The 10,457-nt window shown below is 42.2% G+C and overlaps 1 protein-coding gene across 2 annotated transcripts in view; it reads right to left on the bottom strand.

Annotated features, from left to right (window-relative positions):
• Nucleotides 1–1,771: 1,771 nt before the first annotated feature.
• NCAN (neurocan) overlaps nt 1,772–10,457 on the bottom strand; it is a 491,928-nt gene continuing 483,242 nt past the window's right edge. For both annotated transcript variants that reach the window (XM_073555129.1, XM_073555130.1), the window contains 2 exons: nt 4,585–4,767; nt 1,772–3,870 (listed from right to left, as the gene is read on the bottom strand). In XM_073555129.1, coding sequence (XP_073411230.1) covers nt 3,671–3,870; nt 4,585–4,767 — 383 coding nt within the window. In that variant the 3' untranslated portion in view covers nt 1,772–3,670. The remainder of the gene's footprint in view (nt 3,871–4,584; nt 4,768–10,457) is intronic.

Here is a 10,457-nt window from a genome sequence, read left to right as displayed (position 1 = left end):
TTGCGTAACTTAGTCATACAGATAGCACATGAAGGTCATTTAGGAATTGTTGTTGGCACAAAGAAGTTACTCAGAGAAAAAGTGTGGTTCCCAAATATGGATCACTTGGTGGAAGAAAAGATTAGACGCTGTTCTACTTGTCAATTAATCACTCCATCATCAACCTTAGAGCCATTACAAATGTCTCCGTTACCCACTGCTGTCTGGGAGGAAGTGGCAGTCGATATATATGGACCATTGCCAAATGGCCAATACATTCTCGTAACAATTGATGAATATTCTCGATACCCTGTCATTTCATTTATCTCTTCAACATCTGCTAATAATGTTATACCAGAGCTGGACGACATTTTCTCGCATATGGTATTCCAAGAGTGGTCAAAACAGACAATGGACCTCCATTCAATGGACATGTGTTTACACAATTTTCTGAATACTTGGGATTCAATCACAGGAAAATCACACCTTGCTGGCCGCAAGCCAATGGAATTGTGGAACGTTTTATGCGCACTCTGGGGAAACGTATCAAGGCAGCGAGTCTGGAGCACATCCCACTGAAACAGTCATTATACAAATTCATGCGTAATTACCGCAATACGCCACACTCCACTACTAATGCTGCTCCAGCTCATTTAATGTTCAGCAGAACCCTGCGTATACGTCTCCCTGATGTGACCAGCCATCCCCGACCGAGTGACTCCTCAGTGAGATCCACAGATTTCTCCAACAAACAAGCCATGAAACGTTATGCAGACAGAAGGCGAAGGACACAGTCAAGTGCCATCGAAAGAGGGGATGTCGTGGTGGTACGTCAAAGACCAACCAACAAGACCTCACCTGTATATGGTCCTGCAAAATATTATGTTACTAAAAGGAAAGGCAGCATGATCACAGCTGAACGAGATGGACACTCCATAACGCGAAATTCTTCATATTTTAAAGTCATACCGCAGAATGATGACAATGAACTCTCTTTGGTGGAAGATTTGGTATCCGATGGTGGAGAGGACCAACAAGAGGTAGCTGGTCCATCAATAATGAACCCTCTCAATGAGCCCAGACGTTATCCTACACGAGAGAGAAGAGCTCCATCGAGGCTTATTGAAGAAGTGTAATTACAGTTTTGTTTTGTTTTTTTGTTTTTTTTGTTTGTTTTCTCTGGTTTTGGAATTGAACAAATAAGACAAAACGGACATATGATTTCTTTGGACGTTTTCATGTTGTTGCATTTATCAGTAATATGGGTTATTTATAGAAAAAAAAAAAAAAGGGGGATGATGTAATGTATAATAATTAGATCTGTCTCTTTAAGCAAGCCAGACTTATGGGACTTGGGGGGTGGAGACAAGAGGGATGAGAAGGTAAGTTTCGGTTTCACTTCTGTGTAGCATGGGAATGCAACTGTTATGCTGTGTGCTGGAGGACGAAGAATAAAACATATCTAAAGTTTAATACCTTGAATTCTTCATAACGTGTGGATATTACAGTAATCATGGTATGTTTGGTATTATGTCCGAAGTAAGGGCACTTGCATACGTTGAGTATTTTACCACAGTATCTGTAAGCCCAAACTAGGAGTAGGTGTTTCTGTGATCCTTTTCCTCTGTTCCCCTCTTGGTTTTGGCTTATAGATACTGAGGCAAAAAAACTCACCAAATACTCAGTGTGTGCACGTGGTCTAAGACAGTTCATTCAAAGACAATGTCTGAATGCTGATGATTCTGCTGAAAGTAGAAATCTGCAACATTATACACAAACGATGACAAATATATTGTGTAAAGACGTTTGATTTGTTTATCTTTTAATCAAAAAGAATTCTGGGAAGTCACATAATCATTTTCTGCAATGTCGATTCTATAAAGAATGTGATATAATAATCAAATACATGGCTCTTTTAACTTCTCAATGTTATTATACCCTTTTGTAACCTAAAAAGATCACAAAAGCCAATCAGATTATGATTGCCTTACATATCTCTATCAATGACCACGTTCAAAGCAACACAATCATAGCTGGAAAACATGACAGATGGACGCTAGGGTACTTGTACACTACTATTTTTCCTCCAATAGTCTGTTCTCTGTAATTGCGCAGCATAGGTTATGTTATTCTTCCATAATAACAGACCATTACAAATGGTCCATTGTGTCTCCTGTTTTTTTTTTTGTAATAGCCAAACAGGTAGAGAGAATACAGGAAAAAGTATCAGTGCCCATAAGTCCATCCTTTGACTTTTTCTTCATGTACACAAAAGATATATAAATGCATAAATGTACTCACTCATACCCACATTTTTCAATAACAAAGGTTGAGCAAGAGACCCAGCAAGAACTAGAAGATAATATTCCTACCACAAAACGGCACTACATTTCATTTGTAAGCAAACAGTAATAATACAAAAGATGGAGCCCCCCACCCTTTTCCCACCCATAACTTTCCCTTCACCAACCCGTTCCCTAGTCCTTCAGAAATCTAAAATTTGCCTATTACATAATGATGCTGGTAGAGCAGGGCATAATACATTGTTTCCTAGAACTGGAGCTGAGAAAAAGAAGACCACTGCTCTATATTGGAGAGGACATTCCTTTTTTCCATTTATTGATTAAATGCACCTAGAACAAGAAGGAACAAGAAGCACCTTAGTGGTCCATTTATTTGGCTTAAAGGAAATAATGTGAGCTCTAAATGATGCACGTAATTTTCATCTATCCTTACATTGCCTTGAAGCAATATGATAGAAGATCAGAGTTCACTTCAACATTGTGGTTGGCTCCATAGGAACTGTGGTATAAGATGTAAATGTTTCTTATGCTGTCAATTTAATGAGAGTTAATGAATGTTAAGCAGGTAATAGATACTTCTAATTCCTTCTTGTTGTACATGTTTTTCTATGGTAACTTCCTTAAGAAAATGGGTCGTATAACACTTTCAAAACACCAAAACCATGCCATATTAAAAGTCATAGACTGTTAGAGAGAACACAATTAAGGAATCCTTCAGGAATATGGTTCCACAGCAGTAAGATGATCAAAATATACTATGACATTTCAGTTACTGAATTATTGGTGTGCTTTTTCCTGTTAAACACATCTAATCATCAATGTCTTCCATTACTTTAACATATAGACTTGTCCCTTTAATGGATTTTTAGGTTTTCTACTTCACATGCATAAAGGCAAGTCACATGTGAGCTTCTACAATGGAAGACCACTCTTCAACAATCAGATAAGCTTCATCTTCTTCTTAAGGTAATGTTGTCAAAGAAGGAGGCTATAAGATGGATCCGATAGCCAAGACATAGAGTTCAAGATGTTGTGATGTCTGTTCTTATATAACTAGATGGATATATGACAAATAAAACAATAAAATGCATGGTGTTGATTGATGTTCTGAATTTTGTACCTATTTTCATACTCTCATTTGGCTTATTAAACAATGGTGCTCAGTTAGACTTGCACAATTCTAAACACCAGATTTACTCAAAACAGTAATGAGATTGATATTTTGTCTGGTACTTTTTGCAGCAGGGACTTACTAGGAATGTTCTTGAAAATATCTAATACTAATTTGCTCTGAAATTGATGTCTTTTCCTGCATCATGTTGATTGCTCCCAAACAAGGTGGGTTTCTCAGTAGAAGATGGAATGCAGGGACAATAAGTGGATGCTCATTAATAGTATGTGTCCTTAGCTCTCCGGTATAGGTGCTGCTCCTCTTTTCTCCTCTCACGATGGGATTTGTGCTGGTGGTGATGATGGTGATGATGGTGGTGGTGGTTATTATTATTATGGTGGTGGTGGTTATGATGCTGGTTGTGTGGATGGTGTCTGTGCTGGTGATGATGTCTTCGTGTCCTGTGATGTCTTCGGGCTGTTTGGTAGAAAAAAGAGTTAATACACACATTATTAATATAGACAATTTATTTTAGATGATTTAAAATTTAGAATAATAGACCATTGTTGCTTGACCCTAGTGGTAGGAAACAGTACAGGAGCCAGAACTAGAGGATGTAATGTCATCCTATAGTGCAAACTGCCTTTATTTCGATGGCTGTTCATTGGTACTGCTTGATACCATATTTGTCTTGTGACAGAATTAAGATAAACAAATATTTTTCACAGGTCTACACTATGAACATTTCATCCATGCAACTAGAATCACACTTTCTGTCAGACAGATTTTTACGTTTACCTAAACCCAGCCATACATTATGAGATGTCTCCTCTCTACGTAGGTGGTGCACAATGTTTCCATTTGCCTAATTCATTTCTATGGAAAAGAACAGTGAAAGTGAAGTAAAAAGAACAGAGTCCTGAGACTATTGGTTATGGAATTCACCACAGCATTGAGGGGTGTGAGTAAGCCATAATGTTGACATCAATGATACTGTATTTTGTACAAATAAAAGCTTATAAAAATAGAAAATTAGTTATGACTGGTAGTTAAAAAAAGAGTTGGAACATTCATAAAAATGGACTGAATGGGAAATTGCATTATTTTCATTATTTTTTCATTATTACATTGTTTTCATTATTTTTCATGATATCTATTCTTTAAAGAAACAAAATATATAGGCATACGTACGTTTAACACAAAGAATTCTAGGCTTGTCCCATCTTCCATTCTTGTGACATCGAATAGTTGGTACGTGTCGCTGTATGAAGCCATCTTGGCACTGGTACCGCACCGTGGAATGGATACTGTATTTCTCCTTCTTTTTGCCAATGACATGGGCATTTCTCACTGTAGGAGGTGTGCTGCAAAGCACTATAGAAAGGAAATTGTGAACTCAACTACTGAACAAAACATCTACCGTAATTAACCTTTCATTTAAACTATACTCCTCAATATTTAAATTGCAACACCAAAAAGGAAAAGTCATGAATTTATGGGAATCACAGGATCAAAAGACATATCAATAATGACAAAATGGAAAGAAAATTTTCAGAACATCTCAATTTATTCATTATTAACCCTTTAGCGACAGAGCCAGTTTGCAGCTTAATGACCAGGCCAATTTTTACAATTCTGACCACTGTCCCTTTATGAGGTTATAACTCTGGAACGTTTTAATGGATCCTGCTGATTCTGAGACTGTTTTTTCGTGACATATTGTACTTCATGTTAGTGGTAAAATTTCTTCAATAAGTCTTGTGTTTATTTATGAAAAAATGGAAATATGGCGAAAATTTTGAAAATTTTTCAATTTTAAAACTTTAAATTTTTATGCCCTTAAATCAGAGAGATGTGTCACAAAAATTTCTTAATAAATAACATTTCCCACATGTCTACTTTACATCACCACAATTTTGGAAGCAAAATTTTTTTTTGCTAGGAAGTTATAAGGGTTAAAAGTTGACCAGCGATTTCTCAATTTTACAACAATATTTACAAAACCATTTTTTTTAGGGACCACATCATATTTAAAGTCATTTTGGGGGGGTACATGACAGAAAATACCCAAAAGTGGCACCATTCTAAAAACTAGACCCCTCAAGGTGCTCAAAACCACATTCAAGAAGTTTATTAACCCTTTAACTGCTTCACAGGAACTAAAGCAATGTGGAAAGAAAAAATTAACATTTAACTTTTTTTTGCAAAAAATTTATTTCAGAACCAATTTTTTTATTTTCACAAGTGTTAAAAGATAAAATCAACCACAAAATTTGTTGTACAATTTCTCCTGAATACGCCGATACCCCATATGTGGGGGTAAACCACTTTTTCAGCACACAGCAGAGCTCGCAAGGGATGGAGCGCCATTTGACTTTTTCAACGCAGAATTGGCTGGAATTGAGATCGGATGCCATGTTGCGTTCGGAGAGCCCTTAATGTGCCTAAACAGTGGAAACCTCCAGCAATTGACCTCATTTTGGAAACTAGACCCATTAAGGAACTTATCTAGATGTGTGGTGAGCACTTTGAACCTTCAAGTGCTTCACAGAAGTTTATAACGTAGAGCCGTGAAAATAAAAAATCCATTGTTTTTCCACAAAAATGATTTTTCGCCCCCAAATTTTTATTTTTACAAGGGTAACAGGGAAATCATACCCCCACAGTTGTTGTGCGATTTGTCCTGAGTACGCCGATACCCCATATGTGGGGGGGAACCACTGTTTGGGCGCATGGGGAGCTCGGAAGGAAAGGAGTGCCCTTTTGGAATGCAGACTTTGATGGAATGGTCTGCGGGCGTCATGTTGCGTTTGCAGAGCCCCTGATGGGCCTAAACAGTGGAAACCCCCTACAAGTAACCCCATTTTGGAAATTAGACCCCCTAAGAAACTTATCTAGATGTGTGGTGAGCACTTTGAACCCCCAAGCGCTTCACAGAAGTTTATAAACGCAGAGCCGTGAAAATAAAAAGTCTTTTTTATTTCCACAAAAGTGATCTTTTAGACCCAATTATTAGACCCCCAAAGTTGGTAAATAGTGGAAATCCCTCAATTCTTGCTCCAACCCTATCCCCAATACACCCCTAACCCTAATCCTAACCCTAACCTTAATCCCAACCCTAATCCCTAATCCTAATTCTAACCCTAATCCTAGTTCGCCCTAACCCTAATTCTAACCCTAGCTCTAACCTGAGCCCTAGCCCAACCCTAACCCTAACCCTAGCCCAACCCTAACCCTAGCCCAACCCTAACCCTAGCCTAACCCTAACCTTAGCCCTAACCCTAGCCCAACCCTAGCCCTAACCCTAACCCTAATGGAAAACTGAAAACAAATATTTTCTTTATTTCGTTATGTTGGCCTAACTAAGGGGGTGATAAACGGGGGCCGAGACCCCGGAGAAAATCCGACACTGTGGGCCTCTATGCACTTTCTCCTCAGCGCCATGAATTAGTGGCGCTGTGGTTTTAGTACAGTTAAATACCGCCGTTAAAAGGCGTATCGGCGGTCGCTAAGGGGTTAAGTATGAGCGCCACATTCAGAAATACATGCACTTACACACCTTGATATGCTATCAATGAGGTTACTAACCCCTATCTAACATATAACAATTAAATTACATCATTTGTCAGTTCCCTGACACCAAAAAACAAGCCCTCATACTGCTATATGGATGGAAAAATTAAAAAGTTACGGTTCTTGAAAGAAGGCAAAGTAAAAAAGAAAATAAACAGAAAATAGCCTGGTCATGAATGGGGTTAATGGTTTTCTGAGGAAAGTTAAGCCATGCTGTATACACTTGTGTAAGAAGATGAGTCGAGATGGAGTCAGCGGTGTGCGGTGCCCTTTAAAGGAGGTTTTACACATAGCGATATCGCTAGCAATCACCGATTTTGTGATGCAACAGCAATATTGCTATGTGTGATACTTACCTCCGACCAGCTCCCCCGCTTCTGTCACTGATCACGTGAGATCGGCTGGGTCCATTTCTCGTCCTGCTAGGCTTCCTGCTGGCGCTGACGAGCGATGCGTGGACGTGGCCGGGAGGACGTCAGGATCGCCGTGTCTGAAAGGTAAGTAACGACCACTGCTGCTACGTCGCTGTGAGATCTGCCTGTGTGGCAGCTCACTAGCGACCATTTAGCGATGCACCAGCGATCCTGACCGTGGTCGGGATCGCTGGTGCATCGCTAAATGTAAATGTAAAGGGTCCTTTAGGCTGTCACCACTGTTGGCAGGGGAGGTTTCCTCTGAAAGGGATAGACCTTTCTGTCACACAGCAGGGGGCGTGGGGTATATAAGGAGACCTGAGAGCGGGAATGGGTTAGACTTGGCGAGAAGGCGACAGGAGATGGTTGACTCCCTTTCCGCTACTTGCGCTGACAAGTCCACTTTTCCCATACCTCAGTCTCGTGATGCTATTAAGTTACCATCTGGTCCCGCACTGTTGGATACCCTGTTTTACCCGAGATACAGGAAAAACTGCTTAGAGACTACTCCGTAAGACCATGGGTTGTTGCGGCCTATACACATGCTCACGACCCGTGTCCAGCGCCATTTAGAAGGAATCCACATAAAGGACTGTTTCCATGTTTCGGTGCACCCAAGTCAAGCAGAACTGAATCCATCAGCACTGTCGGGCGGCAGTGCTACTCGTATCTCCATAGCAGAGCCAGAGATTTTGTACATCAGTTGAGATGCCGCCGGGAGATTTTCCAGCCTTTCCCCTGCCAGAACTGCAACCGATAAGTTCTCTTGTTTTGTATATTCTTTTTCTGATTGCCTTTCCCTCCCTGCGTGGAGTACTACTTGTTATTGCCTGTTCAGTAGATCCTTGTTAACCCCTTCTCTGTCTCCGGTTTATCACTGCATCCCGCGAACTGTTTATTCTTTACATTTTGGCGTAGTCACCAGGATGCAGTCTGGTAGTGCGGAGACAGCAGAACATGCGGCTGGTCTCAGAACCAGCATCTCTCTGGGGGCCATGATGAGTAACTTGCCGAAGTTTACGGGGTCTAATACTATGTTGTGGAGTTGGATGGAATACATGAGGGTTATGATGAGAATGCATCTGATGACCCCCGCACTTGAGGCTGAGGTGGCCATTATGGCTTTGGATGGAGAGGCTCGAGACTCTGTGATGCTGCGTACCCCCCGGGACCGAGACACATTTGCTAAAGCACTCCAGATCTTAGAGGTGACCCATGGGGACCCCACTTACATAGGGAAACTTAGGACTCTCCTGTTTAGCCGTATGCAAAGAGTGGAGGGGACAGTTATGCAATATATGAATGCTCTACTAGAATTACACACTGCCATTGTCAGACAAGATGGGATGGGGATAGGGCCGACAGATATTGTGCAGCATGACTTGTTGGTGACTGGCCTGCGGGACACCCTGATCAAACAGACCCTGAGAGAGCGGGTGTGGGTAGACTCTTGTATTACTTTTGCTGACATAGGGAGACAGGCCCGTTCATGTGAACAGGAGCAGGGGGTGACAGTCCTGGTAGGAATGGTCCAGAGTGGTGAAGCAGCAGTACAGTCGGCAGTTGAACTCCAATGGGTTGAAGAGATGCAAAGAGAACTGGTGAATATTCAAAGGGAACTGGCCCAAATGAAAGAGAAAGTTGAGACCGGCCAGTGTACCGCCAGAAGTCAAGGCGAAGCAAAAGCCCACAACGAGGGCCAAAGGGTCCATCAGCAGAGGTCTTTCGCATGTTATAACTGCGGATAAATAGGACACATGGCTAGAGAATGTCCACAACTGGCCGGGCCCTGTCCACGCCACCCGTTAAACTAGAAGGCTCTGAGCTTGGGGGACGTCGCCAGGAGCCAGAATGAAATGGAAGGAGTAGTGAAAGTCCCACGAATCTGGTATCTACATGTTCGCTGGTATGGGCTGAATTAGATGGTCAGGCTGTGCGCTGCCTGGTGGATACTGGATCGCAAGTAACCACTATGCCCGAGGCGTATTTCCTCCGACACTTCCCAGAAACCCTCAGGCCCGAGTGGGGCCCTGTAGTAAAGTTGACAGCGGCGAATCACCTGCCCATGCCAGTCGCAGGGGTGGTATGGATGCAGGTTTCCCTGTGTGGGAAGGGTCTTGGGCAGAGGTGTATCATATTGACCCAGGAAGAGGCTGGCCACGGTCACATTGTTACATTGGGGATGAATATCTTGAAAGAGTTTGGGAAGCTGCTGAGTGATGAGCCATCTCACTTGTCTTTAAATCAGTGGAGTTCACACACCTCCCAGCAGCAGGTGTTTCAATAGTTGATTCATATAGCCCAGGTGCAGGAAGTCTCCAGTCAAAGGGAAACGCTAGGAAAAGTGATGGTGCCGGCATCCGCTCAAATCACCCTACCACCAGGACAGACTGTGCTAACCCTACCCATCTGACCACATGCCCCACTGGAGGGGGTGGAGGTTCAATTGGAACTCCCGGTAGTACAACAACTGCCTGCTGGACTCTTGTTGGCTCAGACACTGGCCGTGGTACAAGAGGGAACGGTGCTGGTACGCTGCATGAACCTCACAGATCAGGAGATTGTTGTCCCACGCAGGAGTGAAATAGCTTGGGTAGTGGGCATGTCTGAAGAAGTCATACCACCCCAGGATATACAGCTAGCGGTGAATCTGGAAGACCCATGGTCGGTGGAAGTCACTATCTCTTCGACGGCTGAACTTCAATACATTCAAGAGGGTCAGCGCGTCTTAGAACAGATGCGTGCAGAACTGTCCGAACTCACATCCACCCAAGTGCATCAAGCAGAAGCGTTACTGGGGCAATATCAGTCCACTTTTTCGAACCATGACGATGACTTTGGCTGCACCATGGCACTTACAAAATTCCCATGGGGGATACAGCACCTATTCGAGAGTGCTACCAGCAGATTCTCCCCAGTTACATCAAGATGTGATAGAAATGCTCAGTCAAATGCTGCAGAAGTGAGAGAATGCTCAGTCAAATGCTGCAGGTGGATGTCATTAGGGAGAGCCAGAGTCCGTGGGCGGTCCCTATTGTGCTGTTGGGAAGAAGGACTGGACCCTAAGGTTCTGTGTGG

This window comes from Dendrobates tinctorius, unplaced genomic scaffold (genome assembly GCF_039654945.1).
Source record: "Dendrobates tinctorius isolate UK_male_01 unplaced genomic scaffold, ASM3965494v1 ptg000219l, whole genome shotgun sequence".
Taxonomy (NCBI): Eukaryota; Metazoa; Chordata; class Amphibia; order Anura; family Dendrobatidae; genus Dendrobates; species Dendrobates tinctorius.
The sequence above is the reverse complement of the archived record's forward strand: the minus strand, read 5'-3'. Positions and strand labels throughout refer to the sequence as shown.